Below are 26,170 nucleotides of genomic sequence, written 5' to 3' on the forward strand. Positions count from 1 at the left end.
GCCGCACCGATACGCCTGTCAATCTCAAGACCCTGAAATATTTAAACTGCTCCTCTTGGGGCAGGATCTCACTCCCTACCTGAAGAGGACAATCCACCGAATTCCAGCTGAGGACCATAATAAGTCTTCATAAGGCTGTTGTTTAAAACTGCTGACAGTTTACATCAACTCGTTTTTTTCATCCTTATATACTGGATAAAGTCCTCGCGCTGCAAATTACTTTTAATGTTTAAAAAACACAATGTGAGGTAGAATTGGCACACTATCATGAACATTTATTTCCTCATAATATAATTATGTTTTAAAGCAAACATTCATTCCTTGTTGTACAGCCATGGCCAATACTGTTGCTAACTTACTAACTTACAGGTTAGTTGCTAAATTAGATGAGTGTTACATATTTTGTGTCGCCACATCTGAAACAGACACCATGAATCAGTTGAATAGTGCAGCATAAGTCCTGTCTAATCAGTATAGAGACCACAGGGAGCAAAAATACCCAAAGGAAGGAACTAGGCATTCAACATTAATCATACTCTGTGAAAAACACGGGTTTACTCATACATACATGGGATTACATCCACATACATTCACCCTAGTTGAAGCACCACCCGCATTCATATGCACAAAGGCAGATGCACATTTGTACAGTAAACAGACGCACCCACCACCTGCTCATTTGGGAAAACACTCTTACATGTGTGCTTTAGTATACTGACATACACATGTGCAGACACACAGTTCCCCTTGGAAGTGTGTGTACTACACTATACAGGAAACACGAGCAGCATTAGCCAGGAATGCTAATTGAAACAAACAAGTTCATGATTTCTTCATTTCTGATGTTGAAGCTGGCTATAATTAGAACTACTGTGTATGTATGTGTTTGTATATTTTTTTTCCTTTACACACAGATGTTTTGCATTCCAAAGATCTGAGAACCACTGCACAGGATACAATCCTGCTTTTTCTCTAGTTTTACTTTCAAACAAAAATAAGTGCAGATTGGGTCACAATAAACAGACATTAACACTGACAGAATCATTGTTCCAGACCAAAGTAAAACTGATTGGTTTCCTATTAACACATGCACAGCTCCATTATTTATTAATTATGTAGTTCTAAAGGCTTAAAGTAAAAAAAAATCAGGCTGGAGTTACAGTGATAGATTTTGTTTTACAGGGGGTTCTTACCCTAGATATGAGCTGTTTTACCATGGCCTTTCTTTATTTTTTTATGGCATCAAACATCATCATTATCTCATCATACAGATTCCAGATTTAATGTCAGAGAATGCCTCACCTGCACCAAAAGCAAAAAAGTAGCTCTGGTCGGGATTTCTTTGTAGCAATGCAGACACACGGCGTGCCATTCTCTCATTGCGTTTGTAAATGAGCTCCTGGCGGAAGTAGCTGTCGATCTGCTGGGCCGTCAGCCGGTCATGCGCTGGCAGAGAGCTGTTGATGAAGTGAGGCAGCTGAAAGAGAGACAATGAAAAAATGAGAATTTAAAAGGGTCGATGTTAAATATCCATGGCAGATATAAAAACGGGCATCAAGGAAAAACAAAACAAAAAAAAACGAGGGCATTAAATAAAACTGAAATAGAATTAAATGAAAGAAATGAATGGGGGTTTTGGTGCCCCAAAGTGTGTTTGACTCCTGGTAGTTAGATGTGTTTCTCAACATAAAATGTTCAAGCCAATGTTCTACAGACTAGCTTTTAAATGAGAAAGTAAAAATAAATAAAGTCTTTGTGACCATATGTGTGTAAGAAATATTGTTTTCACCAATATATTTGTTATATTTTCATCTCATTTGTTGCACTGCCTGAACATTTGTTTACGAGAACGTTACTATTACAGTACTTTCATGAATTAGAGTGTGCATAATTACTGTTTCTGTTTTATTGGCCAAGCAGGCATAGACAGGCCAGGTCAGATCTGGATCTTTTTGGCTCTATCATCTGCAAAGATGAGCAAGAGTCATCGGACGAGTAGAGCTCAGCATTAGGGTTTGAGACATTCCCCAACACACACTTACACATACAAGTTCAACTGTCATTGACTTACTTTGTTCATATCTTCAAGTTTTTCTTTGTATTTTTTTTTTAATTACATTTGCCCAAGGACAATTTTTAAGAGAGATCTAGAGCAAACTAGATCATGCAAAATGAAATTAAATGTTGCTTTAACTTTTGACTTTGCACAAATAGCTTATCATGTAATATATAATCAAAGATATTTAGCTAAGTTGTTCACATGCGTAATTATTAATTTCTGGTGAAAGATTGTACCCTTTGCTTGGAAAACTAATATAACATGACATATCAGAGCAGACGGATGATTAACAGAACACTTCTGATTTGTTTCTGAGTCATTTGATATCATTGTGGACCTTTAAAATGTCAATTTATCCCTCAAAGAACATGGTTTTGAAAGCAACTCAAATGAGCATTTACGGTTGGATGTTACTTGATGCATTGTTTTTATGTTTTCTCAATTAAAGTCAATGCAAGACAAGTAGCTAGTATTCAATGCAGGTACTCAGCCCCATACTTGTCCAAATATGTTGTGCAAAAGTGGTGTAAAACACATTTTTATATATATTTTTTATGAACTGGCCGGTGTGAATATGGACTGGACCACAGTGAACTGGTTTGAATTAATTTTGTCTGTAAAGTGCACTAAACTAGTGTTTGACATTTGCAGATGTGTTTATCATGATTTGTATTTGAGAAGATCCAAACATACTGTGCCTGTCTACAAGTGAGTTACAAGTTCACAAAGAACTTCACTAGAACATTCGCAAATGTTGTGTAAACGTGTGTGTGTGTGTGTGTGTGTGTGTGTGTGTGTGTGTGTGTGTGTGTGTGTGTGTTTGGTGTTAGAATTCATGGGAGGATTTATTCCACCACATGTGAACAAGGTTCTATTCATTATCCATCCAAAATCTGTATCTGACACATTTCCTTTTATTTAACCCCCCTTCCCCTCAACGTCGGTTTCACATCACAACAAGCTTGGATGGTTTTAATTAACACTTTACACTGGACATATATTTTTTCTCCTGTTCATTTTGCACATTCATAATAAAACAAACAAAAAAAAGCTGCACTTAAATTATTTAAAGAAAAAGCTTAAATTTTATGTAATGTGGATCTTTAGCAGATGTAATTATAGGATATTCATAAGAATAAAATAAAATAAGATAAAATAAAATTAAATATGGTTTATATGACTTTATGACTGTGATGTCTGAGGTTGAAGGACTGTTTTTTTGACTGACAGAACTTAATGATTCATGAATAAAAGGAAGCAGACTTGCTGAATGGAATAAATTGAGCAGGAACACAGAGAGAGGCAGAGAAAGACATTATGATTGCTCTGATGAGTGAAGATAGAATAAATATGTCATGATAAGAAAAAAAAAAGAAAACTTTTAGTCATAGAGTGCAATGGCTAGAGCAGATAAGTTATCATGGGAAAGAACATAAGCTGCTCTCTATCCCAGCCTGTACAGGAAATGTAGAATGAAGGCAAGATATTCCCTCCACCGCTTGCTGCTTGTAATACTCAGAGCTCATTTTACTTCTCTTCATTTGTTTCTCTCTGATTTGGCTCTTTGAAGTCTCTTTCTCTTCTGTTCCCTGTCTAGGATACTTTCCTTTTCTTTGCCCTTTTCTGTTTTAAAATCAAACATGTGGTACTACAGAAACTCTAACAAGTAAAAATAACAGCAATATTAAACTGGAGTTGTATTTTACTTGACAAAAATGGACAGACAGCATTGCAGACACATCTCAGACAGTGCAGGTTGATTAGTCAACAGTATTTAAATCCTCTGCATTTTGCTTTATGAAGATTGGTTTAATGCTCAATTAAAAAAGGCAAAAGCTTTTGTTCGACAGCGATAAGAAATTGCTTTTTCTTTTTTTGCAAAGGCAGTGATCTGGTTAGTATTAAAACCCTGCATTCCAACATCTGCTTTAATTTACAGAGTTAAAGAATGTACTCTAAGAATCTCTAAATTTTGGAAGAATTGTGTTTATTTTTTGTTCTAGCAAATATATCCCAAATATATAGATATATTTGGGATTTTTATAAATGTTTGCAAGCACTAATTGTGCTGCCCTTCGTATCATAAGTTGCACCAATGAAAAGGAAATTCTGTTTTCATCAAATGTCAACATTTATGCAGGTAACTAAGCTCAAACTGAAAAGATTTGTGTTGTTAGTTCAAGTCTCTTTTCGGTGTTATTTTTTCCTCATTTCAGATGTTTTCATGATAATTTTTGGGCTGTTTGCATGGAAAACAGTTGGTCTACCATCTGCTTCTTTTTATTATGATGACGACAGAGAGCATCAGTGGTGTTCAATTCGATTCAGATGTTTTAGGTGCTGATTCGGTTTAAATTGCTATTCTCACGATTCTTTGATATTGCTAATTTTTGTAGACAAAAAACAAACAAAAAAGTAAAAACCTTTTTTTGCTCGTCATTTTTCTTAATTTCAATAATAAAAACAACACAGTAGCCAGACCATCATTCTGCTGCTATAATGCCAAAGAAGACAAGTAAAAAGATCAATAAAAACATTAAAAAAAAAAAAAAAATCATTGGATTATTTGTATTTATTTGAAAAAAAAAATTTAAGCAAAAAAGAAAAAATAATTTTAAAATTGTAAAGCAAAAAATCCCGATATTCGATTTTTTCGATTCAATTTCCCACCCCTAATGTACATCCTTTCTAATGCGTTGTGTGCCTCCAGAGCAAATGGTGTAGAATCTACAGCTTATTTTCAGCTTTCAGGACTGATCACATCTTTTGCGGGTCAGCAACGTTCATGGGTGGTAAAAAGATAAACGAAGCTGGTAATCTGCTACCGGCTCAGCTGCAACAATTTGCTTTCCGTGTTGAATAAAACAATGGTTTATTGGTGGTATATTGGTGCTGTGCTTTGGAAGTTCCAATCGGCTTCCCAACAATGAGATTTTATTTTCCAGACTGCTTGCTGAACCTTAATAATGGGCCAAATGGGCTGCTGCCATTAAACAAGACAACTGGAAGCGCTCTCAGCTGTGTTAGTGAGGACTTTGTTGGTGGTAAGCAGCAAATGAACGAAAAACAAATGTTTCTCTCAGTGTAAATGTACTTGCGATGAAGTTGTTTGGATATTTAACAAATTCAACCTTTTCCTCACTGTAAATACCAAATATGGGGATGAGACTTTTAATGTTAATGAAAAGTTACAGAATTTTTGTTTTTTTGCCATCATGGAGTCAGTAAAGAGTCATAAAATAGCAATCTTTTCTCTATTTATTAAAGTCACCGCAAATTCATCTCTACCAAATGGTAGACGGGGACCACAACGGGTTAAGGACCAGCGAGCAAGGGTGACACTGCAGCATAATTGACTTATGAGGAACACTTCTAAGTAACTCTCCACACTGTACTTTGATTCCAGTATACCTGATATTTGCTTTAAATGTAAAGATCTGAAAGGAACCATTTTGCATTGCATGTGGGAGTGCCCACATGTATATTCATTTTGGCAGAGGGTGGTTGACCTGGCTCGTAAAATTGTTGGTGTGAAAGTGCTTATTATCCCTAAATTTTGTTTATTAAATACCTACCCTGAAGTAAGAACACTTCTGAATATTTGTTTTTTGGAAGCCAAACGTTGTATTGCCCACATCATGTATTGTATCATGGAAGTATGACTAGCCTTGTGGAATAGCACAATGGTTGATGGGAATGATCTTTTATTTGGCCCTAGAGAAAATAGGGCTATCTTGGTTTTGATGTAACATACAGGTTCTTGTTTTTTATTCTACAAAACACAAGCTTGACCAGTTTTGTACAATATGAAATACTTTCTTAAATTTCCTGAATCAAAATGATTTAGATGTAGAGCGTTGGATGGGTAAGAAATTTGACTGACTTTTTTGTGTCTTGTTCTCATTATTATACATTATGTTGTGTTGATAAAGGTGGTTATGTGCTTTCTTGACTGTGGTATCATTTTGTTGTATTATAGTCATTTTGATTCTGACTTATGGATACAATGTATTTAGCTTTTTTGCATATGTTTTGTTTTATGTTGTATTTGCTGGGGTTTTTTTGTAAAAAAAATTTAACAATAAAATAAAAAAAAAAAACAAAAAAAAAAAAAACCATTCTCCATTTAAAGGTAAAACACACTACTGCATGTGGTATTCACCAACTATGCATGTTATGCTCTGGACAGTATTACAGCTGGAGCTGAGGACTGATGGAGGCAATCAGTAAAGGAGAAGAAGCAACATCAGGAACTTTTGAGATGATGTTTTTTTCTGTTTTATCCCGAGCTATTAAAGTGTCATAGCGGATCAAGTGACTAGGGTGAGAAGGATTAATGTGGCAATGTGCAGATTTATGGAACTGATGTGCAAGCCTAAAAGTGATGATTATGTAATGGCAGAGAGGAGGGAATGAGAGCTATGCCAACTTAGATCCTGGGCCTTGATAGATTTTGGTTTTGGTCACTGGTGTAGATTTTTCTGTGCTTAAGCTGTAAGTATGTGGTATTTTGTCCACATATTATATTATATTGTATTGGAACCTAAAACTAGACTAGACAATTTATTTGTCTTTAAAGTCCCATTTTACACAGAATTACAAATATTCAAATACAATATTTTCAAAGTAAAAAAGTCAGTGAAGCAGCTCTGTAAAATGATCATTGTGTGGTCACAATCAACACTGAGTCAGCTTTAGTGATCCCTGAGTCATGAATCCCTGCTGGCACATGGCAGAGACATTGCAGACTACAATTTGGACCCCAACTGATTATAGCTTCTGACTTATATGATACATTATGTCACTGGGAAGAGCTTGCCAGGGAACATTTTTATGGTCTACTTAATAGCACAAAAAGCTGATGTGGGTGAGGATGGTTTATGTCTGGTAGATATGGAAACATTTGTCACTGCTTAGTATGCAATGGAGTTTTTTCTTGTTCTTGTTTTTGCAGTCTTTAGAAAAAGTGTCAGTATGTTTGCTAAAGCATAAATGACATTAATGTAAGTTTAATAGACCAAAATCTGGTGCTCAAGTAATCCAAGTGAGACAAAAAAAATACAAAAATGTTACTTCACTTTTGATAAACAGGTCTACTGCTTTAATATGTCGGTGAGTTTTGTCTTTACAGGTGTAAACATGTCATCTGGGGGATTTTAATTAGGTGTTAGAAAGAAAAAGAGAACAAAGGCACATCAACATGAGTTATTCATAAGAATGCTTGCCAGATTTTAAATGAAAAACAGACATACATAGAACAAAGTGAGCAATGGAAAGCGAACTTCTTAATGAATACTGCCACATTTGAATTTGACTACACTGATCTATGTATTAACAAATCCTTTGATTTCCGTGAGTTAGCTTTTCTTTACTGAACCTGCTCCAGTGCAGCTAATTCCCTTTAGCTTTTTTCAGATATACCGAATTCTTTCTTTTGCAAGCTTTTCTTGCATGAGAAAAGCTTGCAAAATCTCCCATCTACTTCCATTAGTGCTTAATCTAAACTTATTTATATTGTGTGCATATATATATATATATATATATATATATATATATATATATATATATATATATATATATATGTATATATATGCTATATTTTTTTCTTTAAAAAAAGATTTTGTTGCCATTTCTTTTCAAACTGGGAAGATAAAAACAGGAACCCTGTGTGTATTCTTTTAAGATGAGTGACAGATGCTATGTGAGTTGATGATAGCTCTTTGTTAATGACGCCCCATGTGTGTTTGGGCGAGCCATTAATGGGATGATACCATGTAGTGTGATCATTGCATGAAAGTAATTCAGAATTACTTTCATGTTACAGAATGACATCTTTTGGCTCCAAAATCACAAACTTTGGAAAAATATTTTGATGGGAGCATAAATGAAGCACATTGTTGTTGGACCGCGTACAGCTTTGTAAGTAGGAAAATATGGAAGATAATATCTGATGCTGTGTGTTTTGGCAAAGTGAAGCAATGGCATCAGACCATTTGTACTGGGCTGGGCAGGTGGTTCGTTTTATGTTCTGTATGTTTTTCTCAGTGAAACCTTAATAAGCCGCCAGCTTTAATTGACTTCAGTTGTTCTACAGAAAGCTGACATGATAATAATGAAGTTAACTTAGTTTTGTCTATAAAAACTGACAAGGGAGTGATTATGTTTTACATTCCGGATGTTTTGTTTTTTGATTCTGATAAATTAGCCAGAGACAAAAGCGACTAACCTGCGAGGTGTCATGGTTGAAGATGATGGAGCTGAGGTCCCCACAGTTGTAGTGCATAATAAGATCTTCGGTGGTGTAGGACCCTTGCAGGCTGCCAGCTCGAACACCCTCATGTTGCAACAGCGTCTGGTTCAAAGCAAACAGCACCTGCAGGAAGGAAGACGAGGAGTCAGGATGGATGCCATTAGTTTTTGCATTCAAAAACCTTCGCAAAAAACTCGCAAAAACCGCTCGACAAAACAACACAAAGAAAGAGAAAATTGTGTGGACACAGGCAGCGTTCCTCTTTAAAAACATGACGTATATAATAAAGCCATTATTGTCTGTGTCTGACAGATATAAATTTTTTTGTACCATTTACATTTTTTCCGGATATTTTTATGCACTTTCCATATGGAGAGACTACAGGTGAACCAGACCAGGAAAACATGGCACTGACTTTCTCCTGAAGAAAGAAGAGAACTCAGGAATGAAAGGGAGAGGGGAAAAAAAGGGAAACTTTTAAAAAAAATAATCCTTCTTTCTCTTTCACTCCGACCGGAGTGCCGTAAATTTACAGCACCCATTAAAATCAAAAGTAAACCCTCTTTAGAGAGAATTTATAGCATGCAGCCGCCAGACAGAGAAAAAACTCCACAGCTGTCTACGACACCAGGGGCTAACTTCCCAGTTTACGCCCTCTACAATCCCACACCACTTCTGACAGACCTGGCAACGTAGACCGAGTTGTCAGTCACTGTTAAGTTCTCTTACATGAACCAAGAAGTGTGTTAGATAGGGATTTTTTTTTTTTTTTTACTATAATATGCTGGGGCAGATTCATGCAGTTCTACATTCCACTCCATGGGTCAGTAGTTTCATCTGACTTGATTAGAAGATAGGACTATGGTCATCATATCTTCAAACAGACTGATGTCTATCTGTCTATGATCATAATTACCATGAAGTCAAGCATTGGGAAACACCGCCTGGAGAATGTCAGCATCCAGACTTAAATGATTTGTGGAGCAGCTTAAGGCCGATACAGCTGCACAACTGATTGAGGCCGATGTCAAAAGTCTGGGTCGTAATTCACCCAATCATGTTTTTGCAATCATAATGCCCATATTGTGCATATTGAATGTTTAAACTCCAGGTAACCTCTATGCTGGGATAATCACAACCAAGCTCTGAGCTCAACCATGTGACTCTCCCTCCATCTGAGCTCACAGTGTTTGCTAACCAGTCTTCCAGGTTTCCTCTCGTCTTAGTCTGCCTTTTTCATAATCCAGAGAGACATCTGATGAAGCAGCGGTAACTCTTTCATTATACCCCCTTAACTTTTCCATACTTGTCTTTCTCTGCTCTTCCTTTTCTTTACTCGCAGAAGATATATCCTTTTCTTTCTCTGCAGGGGCCGGACCTCTACCCCTTCCTCTTTCTGCACACCAGAGAGCTGAGTCTCATTTTATTTATTCTTTTTGACATGGTTCATCCAATCACTTTTCCCCAGCCAATCTAAACACCCAGCTGTCACTCTGCCAGAGGCAAGTAGCCCAAGAGTGGATCTCAATCCAACCTGTGATCATTTGAGTCTCATTGTGCTTAACTCAACTAAATATCACGACCCCATACATCCCAAATCCAGGATTTGGACCAGTAAAAGTGCCATGCATCATTCAGATTTTCATTTCTATCTGAGGTGCGATTCATGATCATTCAAACCTCCTGGTAATACTGACGTGTGCTGCCAGGCCCGAAGAGAGTCAAACCAGTGCAGCGAATTTTCCTGTAATATAAACGGAATCTATTCTTGGGAATTACTACTGACCCACGTCCCTGACCCACCAGGCACTTGGCCATGTCTCAATGTTTTTCCAGTAGAAACACTGCAGTAAGCACTGGGCAGGAGCTGGCAGGACACACACATCTGCCAACATTTTTTATAACCCTGCCAGTTTCAGTAGTTTCCCTGAATATGGCAAAGCGCCCCAGACACAGCAAACATGAAAGCGAGTGCATGGTCGGTAGTGTTGTTAAGGAGTTGTTATTTCAATATTGTCTGTCTCCTGGGCAAAGAACATCTCTTCAGCTGTAACCATGACACCCAAGTTTGTACTGGCCTGAATGAGAGAACACGTCAGTCACTGCAGGGGAGGCAAGGAGGGAGAAAGAGGGGGATGAGAGGAAAAGTGCAAACATACCCAATGTGGGTTTTTGTACTCACATGCAAGTTCATGCATACATGCGAATGTCTGTATGCTTGCACGAACACATGTTGACTGACAGAGTGGGTGTTCTCATGCTGAAATGATCTACTTTTTTTTGCAGTCGAGTCTCTACAATGTAACAAACACACTGACTCTCTTCACCACATATTTTACCGCTGCAGGTCTTGCTTCTCTCTTTTTTCACATTTTGTCTGATATGTGCGTGAGAAACTCCCATTGTAATTAAATAAAAAGCTTTATTAGAACTAAGCTGGAAGGAGAACAGCACTTGGACGGTCTTGGAACCTGCAATCTGAACGCAGCACTCCAAAAATTCATTAGCCAATCTTGGAAAGAAAACAGAAAGAAGGGGTTGGGCACTGGTGCAAGAAACGTAAAATAAAGAAATCAGAGAGATCTTTTAAGTTTGAGAGAATGTCATGTATTCACAGTGTGTGTACACTGCAGCAATTGACCTCAAAGTGCATAAAATCCTGACTGCTCACTCCAGTAGTGTTAGTTTGTTTGAAGTTTTTACAGGACTGAAGCATGTAATGAGTAGGTGCTGATGACAAGGTGCTGGAATCCATTAACTCACACTTGTCAACTTCATCAGTCCTGTATTATTCCTCTGGAAGTCTGAATAGGAGAACGTGAGTGATGGATAGTACTGAAGAGTTGTGACTGCAATACAACAGAAAGAAGTTTCAGATTGTGGTGGCCAAACCACAATCTGAACCACACCAGGAAATAATTTATTTGAGAGTTGTGTAAGAGCACACCCTTAACATCAGCCAGTACAAAAATATTCATCCTGCTTGCTTAATAATTTCCCTGTTATCACATCAATTTTACCCCAGACACCCTTTAAAGGGACAAAAAGGGGGAAAAATGTGTTCTGTTCTTATTATTAGTGTCTAGGGTGACTTATTTTTTTAACATGTAGCCAATTCTTTTACATTAAAGCAATGTGTTTTCCAACCATAAAATGCAGGTTTAAATTATTTCAGATGGTTCACAATTACAAATATTTTTTTTTCCAGATTTTGAAGTTCACCTGAAGAAGAATTAGATCATTGCTGTGGATAACTGGGCTTTCTGTGACAGATTGTGACATGTATCATGTTAGTGATGTGTTCAACAAACTTTTGTGCTGTCTCAACAGGGCAGAGAACTTTTTGTCATTGCTGAACACCTTTTTCAATTCTTCATTTGCCCCTAATAGTTCCTGGTGCTACTAGGAAAGTTATTCCCTTATAGATTTTTTTTTTTTCTGTCGTTGCCTTGAACAAGTTCTTTGGGGTCATGATGGGCTGTGAATAAGGCAGCTCCAATGAACATGTTTATAAATAAACATATTTATTCTATTTTATTGACATTGTTTAAGTGAAACACGAACAAATCTTGCGATAAACTGATTGGACATTTTATAGTGGGCTTTTTATAGTGCTTTACATAAAAACAATAAAAGCATCATGAGGTTTAAAATAGACTTTAAAAAGAAATTAAAGATATTTAATTTAAAAAAAAAAAAGAAAAGAAAAAGCAAAAATAAAGTAATTAAAAGTTACACTGTGATACATTAACAGTTGCTTTAATGAAAAGCAGCAAATAAAAACATTTTGTCTTGATTTAAAGCAGCAATAAGTTTTCAGCAGACCTGCAGTTTTCTGGGAGCTTGCTCCATATATGAGGAGCACAAAACTGGATACTGCCTCTCCATGTTTAGTTCTGACTCTGGCAACAAAACGTAGACCTGACCCTGTTGATCTAGGATCTAGTTGGTTCCTGAACGTATTTTTGTCCTAAACCATTCAGTGCTTCATAAACTAACATCAGAATTTTAAAGTCAATTCTCTGACTGGAAGTCAGTATAAAGATCCATTTTCATGGTTTTAGTGAGGACTCAAGCAGCAGCTTTTTGGACTAACAGCAGCTCTCTTATGGACTTATTAGGGGGACCTGTAAGATCTGCTAAAGACAAATGCATGGACAAGTTATTCTAAATTCTGCTGAGAGATCAGTCCTCTAATCTTTAACATGTTCTTTAAGTTGTAAATGACAGACTTCACAACTGTCTCTAAAATGTAGGTCTGAGTCCAGGACTGTGCCAAGATTTCTGGCTTTGTCATTAGTTTTTAATGTAGCTGTCTGAAGCTCATTGCTGACTTTTAATCTTTCTTCCTTGGCTCCAAAAATTGTCAGTTTTTCTCTTCATTTAACTGAAGGAAGTTCTGGTACATCCTGTCTTTAATTTGATCAGTGTGTTTGATCAGATTTGTAGATCTGTGTGTCATCACTATAACTATGGTAACATATTTTGTAGTTGTACTTGGGCAAGTGAGAACATGTAAATGAAACACAGTGGCCCCAAAACAAAGCCTTGGGGAACTTATCCATTCATTCATTCAGTCATTCATTCACTCATATTCTATATCACTTATCCAAATCAAGGGTCATGGGAAAGCTGGAGTCTATCCCAGCAATCATAAAGTGAGAGGTGAGATACATCCGACACAAGTCGTCAGTCCATTACAGGGCAACTTGGGGAACTAAACAGGTTATTTTAGTTTGCTCAGATTCATAGTTACCTATTGACACAACTAGAGCAGTCTCAGTGCTGTGGTGTGGCCGAAAAATGTGACTGGTAGACATCAATACTTAGTGTCAGGAAGTTGTGTAACTGTTGAAAGACAGCATTTTCTATAATCTCACTAAAGTGAAGGTTTGATATCGGCCTGTAGCTGCTTATGAATGATTCCATGTTTTTCTCTTCAGTGGTGCATTGGGTCTAAAGGAAGACACCTGAAAGCAGAGAAGTAAGAGTAATTCTTAGAAATATTTTGCTCTTATTTTCTTTGTCTTGGTATCAACAACTAATTCTCAAATTAGCTATTTTAAAGTTTTCTAAATAAAAAACGGGTGCTTAAATGAGCTGGAGCCTGTCCAGCTAATCATGCTGTGTGTTTAGGCTACTGTACTGCAGAAAAACAGACTTTTTGTTCCTGTTTTTTTCCCTTCTTCTTTTTCCCCCTCCAGTCGTAAGATTGTAATGTCTGATTTCTTATTAAATCCAGCACTACACTATTACCTGTAATTAAAAGTTGAACACATTCATAGCAACTTCAAATTCAGATTACAAACTAAATGGGAACTCATCTGGTTCTTCATATGTTTATTCCTGGTCGTTTAATCAGCTCCTGATGAAGAAAACAGTGCAAACAGTCAGAGGGTGGCGCATTCCCCTCAATCACTCCTGTATCCCTGAGAGCCACTTGTGTTTCACTGCCTGAGAAAGAGAAGAGTTGGACCCCTGACCCAGGACACACACTCTAGGGCTCCTCTGGGTCGAGTCACTTTCCCTGTGGGCTTTAGCTATACAGACTATGAGAGGGGATTAGGTTTACAGCACCCCAGGGTGACTGAAGGGAAGGAGGTAAGAAGTTGAAATAACATCCTGGGCAACCCAAGAATAGGAGAACTGCGATATCTCATCCCTGTTCCCCCACAGAGCAGCCCCAAAAGGTTTGGATATCAGTCTGTGTGAATGTGCTTTTCCTTACACGACTACAGTAAAAGAATTAAGTTCCACATTTTCTATTTAACACACACGTTTTGACATACGCTTGAATGCATATGCTCCGGTATCAAGGCTTTTCTTAAAGACCTGCTGTTGTCTGATATTTTACACTTCACAGCTCTAAAATCCACCTTGAATACATTTAAGTGGTAAGATGGTGTCATAAAGACCACTTCAAAGTTGTCTGGCTGGTCTCTTCACTGTTGTGCCCTACAGTTTCATCTAGACGACCTGTTGCCCTTTTTTTCATTCTATGGAAAACGTGTAACCCGTCAAGGACTTTGAAGGCAACATTTGAGCATAAAATGTCTCAGATTCAAAATCTAATGCCGAAGTGTTGCCAAAACAGTTTTATAGCCCTTCAGCACCTTTCTGAATTTGCTGTGAAGGTAAGCAGCACTTTGAACTCACCCCATCTGGTATGAGCTGCAGCAAGCCAGAACATCAGTTTCTTCCAAATCTTTATCCCCGTTAATACCCACATGCATGCACACTCAAAGCAAATATACAACCACCCATAAGCACACATGTTAACAATTACACACCACAACCCTCTCAGAGCATCAGATGCACATGAACCACGTAATGCAGGAATCACAACACCACTGTTTTGAGCACTATTTCTCTTTAATCTTTGCCCCTCTTTCTCTTTTCACTTCCTGTTTTTTTTCCTCTCTTTCTGTTTCACTAAGTCTTCACCGTGCCTGGTCTGCCTCCTGTCTCAGCCCAGGAAATCCAGGGATTACCAGGGGACAATCCAAGTGGCAGAGGCCTGCTGCTTCTTAAGAAAGCCTTCCCTGCTTCTTCCTCCTTCTTCCTTCCAACCTATCTTATTTCCTCTGTGAGGCTGGGGCTGGGGATCTAATGATGGGAGCTTTTCCTCTTTTCGTTCAGTATGATAAACAAAGGGGGAAAAAAAGTCATTTCCTTCTGTCCTCTGTCTAAAGTTCTCTATCTAAGCAGCCCTCGCTCTCCTGCTTACTCTCCTTGTCTTTAACTTTTTCTATAGGCATCCATACACCCACTACTATGCACACCCCCCCAGTCTCCACAGCGTCCAATCTCTCCTCTTAATAGGAGGCTCCAACGAGTAGGAGGTGGGGGTCTCTGTTTCACTTGTCCACAAATAAACCCTGCTGTTTAATTTGGCAGCACAACCACCACATCAGTTATTCCAGCTTTCCTGACTCCCTAGAAAAATAAAAGAAATCATAATAAAGTATCACTTGAACTGGCGAGCACCTGATTCCTCACTCTGAATGCCCACCCATACTTTCTGCATGGTGTAAAACCATGGTGGAAAACTAAAAACAGTGCACATCCCTTTAGCAGCTAATAGAAACATATGATGGAACCTTTTAACACATTTGACATTGCAAAATATTTCATGTAATCAAAAAACATGTTATGTTTTTTTTGTTTTTTTTTTTTCCTCTAAAACTTGGTGTTCAAGAGCAAATGGTAAGTGAACAAAAAAAAAAAAAAAAAACCCTAAAAATCTAAAATAAAACTATTGTAAATCTAAAAGTATTTAGACCAGGATATGCACTGACAGTGTATGATGATGGCAAAAATGAAGCGACCAAAAATAAGCATCCCATAAGGATGTTTTCATTAGAATAACGCTTATAAGTTTCACGTGTTTTCCTCACATTTATTTTAATCTGTCACATCTTTTAACAGTAGGGCAGAAGCACAACATACTGTATATCAATCTAACCCGCTAAATTCCTTCTGTTGTTCCAAAGTAAAAAAGATTAATGGCTTTGTAGAGATGTACGTTAGATCAGGTCACACTAACTCCATCTCCCTCAAAAACTAAAAGTCCACTTTTGCAATCACAGCCTTCACTAATCCCAACACATTTCACATTCGCATCATTTTTCCAAGGGAAGTACTCTCATCAAATTCCATCAGATTTATCTGGCATCCTGATATGATGTGTGATGCTATCCAAACCAGATGAGTTGGGACTTTATGGTTTGAAAAAGGGAGCAGTCGTGTATGATTAAAACATGCTTCTCCAATCCCAAAGGGAGCCCAGCAACTCTTATCTCCTTCAATGTGCTGTGGTTGGAATGATGGTTTTTGTCAGACTAAGTCACAAGGAATGATTTGTCCTTTGTGAAGTCCACACTTGAAGACCAGCTGAAATATAAGAGAGGCACATACTCTTCTCAATGAACATAAATTGCGTGATGTAGGAAATACTGTGAGAAACAGCAAACTAGCAGGAACTGATGTTGTCCAGAAGAGGAACCCTTGCAGACATTTCTGAGTATGTATACATCAGGGAGACCCAAAGTCGATCCTCAAGGGATCCTGCAGGTTTTTTATGTACCCCTACTTCAACACACCTGACTCACATTAGATGGATCCAACAACCAATGAAGTTCGGCACAATGTATCATTAAGTTAAGTTAAGTTAAGTTAAGTTAAGTTAAGTTAAGTTAAGTTAAGTTAAGTTAAGTTAAGTTAAGTTAAGTTAAGTCAGGTGTGTTGGAGCAGGGGTGCATGGAAAACTTGCAGAATTGTGGCCATCTCATCCTAATTCATTCTGAGAAGAAGATGCAATAGCAGGGTCAGTAAAACATTTTCTTGAGTAAATTAAAGTGTATCCATTCCAGCAAACAGCTATGATAGAACTGTGGCTTTGTACCTACCTTCCTAAGCAATCAGGATGTTGCTTAGAATGTAAAAATGGAATATAACGATGTGTAAACCATTTTATGCTGGGCTTACAAATGACTTTCACAGTCCCTGACTAAATACTGAAAGTCTTTAGTAAATCTTGGGAGTCTTAGGATAACATGGGTCAACATTGTGTCAGAAACTCAGAATGATCTCAACTGGTTGAGTGTACAACCCATGGCATCAGTTATGTATTCTAGTTAAATTCTCTTTTTGTTCCACTTTTTTTCTGCCTTTTTGCTCATTTTCACTTCACCATACTGAACTGAATTTGCTCTAAAATTTGGATATGAGTATACTGAAGAATGTATGAGGTTCACACTTTTAAATCACACTCCTCTTCCTTTATATATGATGGTGTAAGTGTAAAATATGCATGCAGTTGTTGTAAACACAATATTTATTGGGTTTGCTTTTGTAGTACATGTAATTTCAAAATTACAATGAATCTGATTCACGATCAGCGCACATTTTAACATTTAACTTCTGCTTGTTTGATATGTTGTCCACTGCTTTACATAATAAAAATAATTTCTGCCTGTTAAATTAAAGCTTTCACACAACAAGGTATTCATTTAAAAACACACACACCACACAGTATCCAATCCTCTATGTATTTTGTTTTTTGATTATGTGATCAGAGGAGAAAGTAGAGTAAGAAAGACGAATGGAATACGGAGATGAAAAGATACACAAAGAAAAAAATGCAAGGCATGTAAAAAGGCATAATCCATAAAAAATCCCCAAAGTAGTTATAAACAAAAGTAGACAGAAGGACATATGCTTACAGTTAACCAGTAGAGAGGAGAGGAGGGAACAAGATTTCCCTTCACCTCCTCCTACTCCTGGTCCTGCAGATCTGCATCACAGCTGTATAGTTTTTTTTTCCCCCTCTCCACCACCACCCTTCTTCATCCCCGCAAAGCCTTTTCCATCCTCAGACCTGTCTGCATCCTTCCCACATCAACTCATGTTGCTTCATCGATTTTAAAACACTCAATCATCAGCCTTCCTCTCTTTCCGCTCCCAGGTTATGTGCTCACAGTGACAAATCCCTAGATTATACAGTTCAGCCCTTCCTCTCCATTCTGCCCACCCTATCCCTCCAAACTCTTTCTGTCTTTTCTTTCATTTGATGGCGGCTCTCCTTCCACCATCACTGATCTTGTTTATTTAGCTTTCATGTCCTTCCTCTTTCCTGTGCTCCACATCTTAAACACTTGCACGCTCTGATGGTGCACGCATTTGTAACTCAATGCCTGTGTACATACGTGCATGCATGAGGATATTGTGTTTGTGTTTCCATGTGTGCCTGTCTGTTCCACGCAGTTTGTCTAAATGGCACAGTGCTCTCACTGTCCAACAGACTGGACTAGCATACGTTGCAGTAAGCGCACCAAGCTTCCTCTCCTCTAAATGGACCAAGCTTCCTCTTCTCTCTTCCTCTCTGTCAGTCACGGCTCTGTTAGGATCAATGCTGAAGCTTACAGAGAGTAATCCCACACAAGCGCTCCATTTCACGGCAAATCAGCCAAAGAAATGTTCAATTTCACGCAAGTATATTCAGCCTGCAGAAAAACAGAGAGACATAGTAAGACTGCAACGCAGGGAGACCTTTCAGGCGCAAAAGATACCTGAATCTGAATGAAGAGCACATACAAATGAGTGCGCAGTTTGGGGTTTTAAGGTGTTAAAAAAACAGTGTTTATCCTGCTCGGTCATGTGAAAACTGTCTGTTGATGCATCTGCGTAGTCCTGTCTCTCCAGTTAAAATAAAAAGACATCAAAAGTGGACAGAGACACGCAAACACAGTTGTTTACAACTTTTCCTAGTAAAGGTTTGCCAGCAAACAAAAGTCGCTGGACCACTAGAGAGAAATCTGATGTGTTTACCAGACAACGTGTTGGAAAACAAATTGGCTGCATCTTTTCCTAACTCCCTTTATGCATCATCTGTCCATTGTAATTTGATTTCTGTTGTATTTTATTTCCTCTCTTTAAATGTAGTGTGGCTAGCATATTAGTCTCTGCCAAAACAAAAGGAATGTGCCCTCAATAAACTGTAGCACTGTCTTTTATATGCTGTCATCTGGAATGCAGCATCACCAGTGGTGAAGCTGCATTCGGAAATCAGCTGGGTTTTGTTCAAAGGCAAAGCGTGTGTGTATTCCACAGATTGCCTCATGCACCCACTGAGCCTTAGCTAGCTGCTGGTGGTAGTCAGTGAATAATGAAACTCCTGATTATGAACTGTCTACAACTATGTTTTGCTTTGTGGACTTAAATTTAGAGATGTGGTAGCACTGTCCCAGTTTGGATGCAGAAATAAGCTTCTGGAAGCCTTCCTCTGCTTCAGTTTGACAATGGAAAGCAGACAAAGAGCTGCGTAACAGTAAATTTACATGTGCTGGATTGATTTGGAAAACAGCTGAGTACTTCATAATCTACTTCCACAGTAGAGGGCCTGGTCATAGGATCTACTGCACACAAATTAACACCCACAATAACTAAATTCAACAAACTTCACTGAGCCAAACACTTTTACAGATGAGGGAAAACTCTGCTGAAGATGGAGAAACGGCAAAGTGGTGAAAATTAAAAAGAGCCACAGTGTGTGAAAAAGAAAAGCTGGACTGTAAAATTGGAGCCTTGCGGCTTTAAAACCACATCTGGGCTCAGGAAAGACAGTGGGCTGTCTACTAACTGTCAGGTGGGTTTAGAAAATATATTCTGAAAATCAATATTTAAAAGAAAATGTGTCACTAAATGTTGTTTGTCCAAAGTATTGTGATTTTATTGTCATCCTACCACTCTTCATCTGTTCCACATGATCCAGCAACAACTACACATATAAACAGAGTTCAAGTTTGCTGAAAATGTGACTGAAAAGTGTATCAAACACAATGAGAACATGTGTTATATGTGCTTTGTTTCTGAAAAGTTTTCAACTGCATTAAAGTCTAGCAATGTGTGCAGATACTTTGCACCTGTCTCAATAGAACATAAGCTGCATGATCTCAAGGTCGTTATCTATTAGAAAGCAAATCTTAAAGGAGTTTTTCAAACTACAGATGGTCACAGTTTCATCTTTAGTGTAACCACTATTTTCCTTAATACATAGGACACAACAACAAAAAAATGAGGAAACACTTATAAACAGTGTTTGTTGAGGTAACCTCACACTGTCCTTTAAAAACCTTTTAAAAACTGCAATTATTGTAGAGTGGTTAGCCTCCAATTTTCTTACTGACTTTTCTCAGAACAGGCAGGTTGTTGTTGTTTGGCTTGTTGTCTTTGTCTGGCATGATTTTCTTTTCTTTTTTTTTTCTTTTTCTTTTCTTTAGGTTTTTTTTTTTTTAAACAGAAACTGATCTAGGAGCATGTGTAGTCAACGAACTAATTCCATGCACATGCAAATATATGGGCCACACAGTGGACTGCTGAAGCACCTGGTAGACCTTTGCAAATTGGTGCAGATGACAGAATTATCTCACAGAGGATTATTACACAAACAGATGCTGAAACTGTTTGTGTAATGGGAATTAAATTATGGAAGGAGCAATATTTCAATTTAGACTATTATTTTTAATCTAACCAAGTCCAGCAATTCTGTACCAAATGGTATTAAACTTTGAAGATAATATATGAAGTTTAATGTTAATATTTAATTAAATAGTTCCAGTGTAAAAGCTGAAAAAAACAGAATTAGCAAATGATGATCAAGACAATAAGAGCCTGAGGAACTACAAAGTAGAAAGAATTATCCATCTTAGGTATAACACCTGTCTTAACTTTACCTCCCTTTAAGTAAAAATTCTAATTTATGAACTTCAGGCATGAGCCAGGATGCCCTGTAAATTCTTGATGCTCTGGATTCTTTGCTATTTGTACTTCATTTAATTAACACGATCTATCCACACTGACAGTTAAATCAAACATGAAGCCCAAACTGAAATCTGAACTTGGGAACAATTATTCATGTTTACGAGCAACTCATGAAAGAGTCTGTCTGCATCATCAGAGCAACTAATCCATGCTGGAGGGGTGAGAGTTGGAGACAACATGGCTTTATGTAAGAGATTAAGTGTACTTGTGCATAACAGACTGGGGAAACAGAGAGGAAAATATATTTGTCTGTGTTGAGGAAAGAAGGCAGAGAAAAAATAAAAGAAAAAAAATAAAGAAGCCAACAGAGAGACAGAATAAAGCAGTGGGAGACAGCAAAGGGAGAACGAGACCAGTGATAGTAAAAGTTACTCCTTTACATTTCCAGTGTTTTTGAAGGGTGGAAGGCAGGGTGAGAACAGCAGAAATTGCAATAGCTACAGAGACATTGTTTATAGATTAGTAGCTCTTTCTCTAGTTAGCCTTAACTACTAGCTGTGCTAGCTGCAACAATGGACACAAGCATTTAACTACCTTCACAGACTCTCATTATTTCATAAATTTGCAGGACAGACAGTAAAATGTGTTGATTTGAGTTCTTGCCAAGGGTTGGATTTTTTTTTTTTTTTTTTTGCAATTCCTTTCTTTTATTTACATTTTTGTTAATTCTTGTGTGTATGTTTATGTGTGTGAGGAGACTATGAGCAAGGGAGACCAAGACAATCAGAGAGAGGTGACAGTGAAAACAGTGACAGTGTGTGTGAGTATCTGTGTTTATGCAAAACCCAACAAGAGCTGTAATGTGATAATTCTTTAATAGTGCCAGCATGGAATTCAATTTGACCACATCTGGTGCACACATGAAATTAACCTTTTATAAGTGTGTGACTTATATTTTAATTTTTCTTTTTCTCTGACACATACTCGGCAACTCCTTTATCTCAGCATTGTCTTTCTTATCAGGGCTTTCATGGTGCCAAATCTGGCTCCACATATGCCTGCTAAAACATTGGCTATTTATGAATGCGTGCATTTATATGAACAAAAAATATAAATGCAAAGTAAATTATAATCAGACACAAATACATATAATGGTCACGCGTTTTCTCCAAAGCACGTCAGGTTTTGTTTCTTTTGTTATTCTAGACATACTTATATGTAAAAAACTTAATACTAGTTTAACCAATACACTTTTTTTTAGCTTTCCCATAAACTTCCATATTTATCCAACTTCCAGCTACACAGAGTTCTTAGTCTAAAAGCCTCCAAGAGAAAGTGCATGGTATGAAGAAATCCAATATGATTAAGACTATGATTGGTGCTTCTAATAGTTTTAGCACTCATACCCTCTATTAGGAAAAACATTGGATTTAGACCACAGCTCACCACAGCCTTCTGACAGAAAGGATCAGCCTGTGTGTAAGACCCATAATTCAGTGTTCAGATTGTGTGTACATGCATGTGAGTATGAGTAAGTATGAGCTTTTTTTTTTTTTTCTCAGTATCTTATTATGTGTGTGTGTTCACATAGTGGCCCAAAATCAGAATTGGTCAGCCATGCTGAGAGTTTGTGGTCACCCTGACCAATGTATCAGAGGACTGTGGCCTGAAATGGACCGAGATCATCAAAGAGGCCACACGGATGCAAAGAAATGAAGCAGACAGGAGTATTAGATAAACAGTATGATCATTTCTGCAGCTTGTCTTCAAAGGAAAACCAAGAACAAAAAAGAAAACTTGGAAGAAACAACAGCAACTTTGACAAGACTTATTTTCTGTACCATAAACTAATTCAAAGAACAGCATTGTTTAAGTACTTTTTCAGTCCTAACACTTCTTATAAACAGGAACTGGAATGAGAAATCCTTAAATAACAAGAATCAGTCACAAAAGCTGACCTGGCTTGTATGACTTATTTAACGCCCCTATATTTTTGGTTAAATCCTGATTACACTCCACTGGGACCTAACTATTATATTTAAAAGAAAGAGTCTCTTAAATGCTGGCATAGAGACCAGCTGACTTGCTACAATGAATCAGTCTAAGCGGTATAGACAAACAAATATAAAAGAACGTTCTTCAACGTGGAAATCCGATGTGATAGCTCACCAGTCTAAAATTGAACCAATGGGCCCAATGGGTCCAATTCATCTCCAAGTGGACCAGTGGCCTCAGGTGCAGCGATGACAAGGCTACACTACAGGTAATTACTTAAATATTGTCTGTTGTCTTCTTCTGTTTGTCTTTTAAAGAATTACTTATCCAAAACAATGTCAAACAGCACCGATACAGCAGTTTTAAAGCTCAGAGATTTCTCGCTTCACACATAGAATATACTTCACTACAATATATGGGATTACTATTTTTATAATTAAGTTTTCATTTGCTGTTTGGAAGGTTTTCAGGTTTAAAAAACCAAAAGCTTGAGTTAGAATACACCTTTCTGTTTGCCACATGTGAGGAAGTACTTGTTGGATATCAGGGTGATGTTGTTGTTGTTGTTTCCCTTTCGGCTTGTCCTTTATGATTCAATGTCCTTTAGGATGTCCTTCCTGATGCAACTCTCTGCATTCATCCGAGCATCAGGGTGATAAATAAAAGTACTGAGTTGACTTGTGCCAACAAGGTTACGCCCCCTTTTTTTAAAAAAAAATTGCAAAAAATCTGAGCTGATAGTAACAAACAGACGCTGGTTGAAGAACACAGCTGGGAGCAATCCTCTTACTTGACACATTATGTCTGAAAACAGTTTCAATAAAAGTAAAGTTCCACCATGAATTTATGTAAAACTTGGAAGTTTTTAAGTAGCATAGGACAGAATTACATTGAGAAACATCTCTGCTGTGAGTTTCCAGTGTTCCTTTTCAAAACACCCATTGCATATATATATAAGATACTGCGTAGGACCCTCAAGCTCCCAGGACTCTGGTAGAGAACCTGAGCTTGAGAGATGAACAGCCACCCGTCCTACCCTGGGGAGATGGGAGGGGTGGGTGAAGGAGGAGTTTTTTATAAATATACAAAATCTTTTTTTTTTCTACACTGAGCCCTCAGGTTCCATCCCACCACACTCCCTGCTGGGCTAAAGCTTATCTTAATTAACACTGGGATTTTACTAGATGACTGTTGCTATAGCTTGGGTTGCACAGCACTGACAGTAATGAAGTGCTGAAGTTGCGGCTGTAGGCTTCAGCATGTTAACTGAAAGAAGAACATGATGCACAAATACAATGTTATCAAGCTCACTCAAAACAATATCTGTCAAAGTCAGTGAGTGGAACAGGGCCACATTAAGTAGCGCCATAGTCTGTGGGCAAGTGTGTCTCCAAATGTTTATGTGTTCTCCAGCATGCATGAGTGTGTGCAAGTGACCCAATCGTCACTGTGGTTATGGGTGAGCAGCCGTGGTTTCAGTGGCTCCATATACTAACACACAAACCCAGAGGGCTGCTGATAGATGTCTAACACAGTTCAGGGTTATAGCAGAAGAATAGAAAGGAGTTATTGTTCTCTGCAGTGGCCAGAAATAAATACCCTGTCAACCACAGCCATAGCTGTGAAGATGCCATTTAGGAAACACAGGTAAACAAACATGGACACACAAACACACTGGATGTCACAGGTTTTCATAAAACCCATGGTCACACTGAAGTCACACCAAGACAAGCTCAAGAACTGGCCCTGCTCCAAAACAAAACTTTCCCACTCCCTAGTTTCCTCTAGCTCTTACTTTGATCACATCCATTGCTCCTGATCCTATTGTCTGTTCCATCTCATCGTTCTCTCTGTCACCCTCCCATCAACAGACACACCAGGTCAGTTTTCCCCCTGGGATTGCAGAAACCAAAACTATTCAAAAACATTTCAAGTGAGACACTTTGGCCATTCTCTCTGTCTCTACGGTTAATTTGAGTGAAAAGCTGAGGGCGAAGAAAGGCAAAAGTGTTATGTACTAAGACCCATTTGTTTACACTTTTGTTTAATCATAATCATGGATTTGTGTCTTTAACAGAGGGGGACATTGTAAAATCCTTACTCAGTATATTTAGGGGTTGGGGTTAAATCTAAGGACATATTTTAAAGAAGTATGTTTGTACTTAGCATAAGCAAATTTGGCTGTAAGTGAGTTTTAGATCTCTCAAAATGTCACATAATCTAATTAGGTTTAAATACTATAGAAGCTTACTTATAGACTTGGCTCTGGAACAGAGCTTGCTGAAAATAAATCAAGAAGAGCAAAGTTGCCTACTAAGACAATGTAAGTTCATTAGATTTAGCAAACAAATCCCTGAAACAGAAACTAACAAAAGAAGAGAGCATTAAAAAGCAGATGACACGGAAAGTTTTACTGTCTGGCTCCGGCGGTATGGTGACGGTATGATGGCTTTCGTCAGCTGACACCCTACTGGACTTTTCCCCGGCTGTTGCCAAAATGGTGGACGAGGTGTTGTGTGTCTAAGTGTTTATCTTCATCTGTGCTGTCTGTATTAGGAGCCGGTGTCTGCAACAACAAAGTCGCACGCAGTCTCACACCAACACACACAAACAGAAATAGAGCGGAGTCCTGCGGGATGGGTGACACAGACACATGTTTATCATTGAGGGGATTGGCTGGATTCCTTTCATCTGAAAATGGCTGACTGTTCCCTCGCTCCCAGTCTGACCCCTCAGCTGCCATTATCTCCCTCTTGCTACTTGTCGGGCTCTCTTTCACTTTCTCCACAGCTCTCCCTCTGTGTCCTGTGTCTCTTCTGCACTTTTTTGACTCTTCTGTGTTTAACTCTAACCCTTTTGGCCTTCATCTGACTATGCTTCTGTTTTATTCCTCCCCGTTTCTTTCAGTCTGTCTTCCTTTGACAACCGTTGCCACCCATCTGCTTCCCATCTGAGCCCAGATTGACAAGTAGAGAAAGCTGGTGGTTAGGGCTGTATCACAATTAAGAAGGAAGGAGGAGGAAGGAGCACTTATACCTTATATTTCCAATCAAATTCCTAAATATTATTATTACTGGCTGATTGATGTATGCGGCGCCTGTGTAGTTGTGTGTGCTTGCAATTCAAATCTCCATGTGTGTTTATGCACATTCCTGCATGCATGCGTGAGAAAAACAGTGTTATTAAGCTTCACCAGGGATATTTGCCTTCTCATAATAAATGCACACAGATATTTGGCACACTCTGACGCCAGCCCCGCCCCCAACCTTCACACACACATATGCGTTCAGTTCTCTGTGCGAAGAGCTGTCAGTCCCTGTTAGGCTTGGCATTCTCGTTAGCAGGCGGTTTAGATCCCCTTTCAGAGGAGCTGAACTCAGGACCTTTTCTCCTCAGCACTTCCAAAAAGTGTCAGAAGCCAGTCCCGGCGAGGAAACGACACACATGAAGGAAATAGGACAGACAGGAAGTGAGAGCCAAAGAGTTTTCATGGTATTGGTGGGTTTGTATTTAATCATTTGTTGAAATAGATTCCATGCTGCATGAGCTCTGCAATATGCTGAGCGTGTTCCAAAATAGTTTTGAAACCCACCTCCATTTTCATC

At 38.2% G+C, this 26,170-nt stretch overlaps 1 protein-coding gene across 1 annotated transcript in view; it reads right to left on the reverse strand.

Annotated features, from left to right (window-relative positions):
• trabd2b (TraB domain containing 2B) overlaps positions 1 to 26,170 on the reverse strand; it is a 71,572-nt gene that overhangs the window by 23,909 nt on the left and 21,493 nt on the right. Inside the window, exons 3-4 of the mRNA XM_079244517.1 lie at positions 8,286 to 8,432; positions 1,303 to 1,477 (exon numbers count right to left, since the gene is read on the reverse strand). Coding sequence (XP_079100643.1) covers positions 1,303 to 1,477; positions 8,286 to 8,432 — 322 coding nt within the window. The remainder of the gene's footprint in view (positions 1 to 1,302; positions 1,478 to 8,285; positions 8,433 to 26,170) is intronic.

This window comes from Telmatherina bonti (genome assembly GCF_933228915.1).
Source record: "Telmatherina bonti genome assembly, chromosome: 8".
NCBI lineage: Eukaryota > Metazoa > Chordata > Actinopteri > Atheriniformes > Telmatherinidae > Telmatherina > Telmatherina bonti.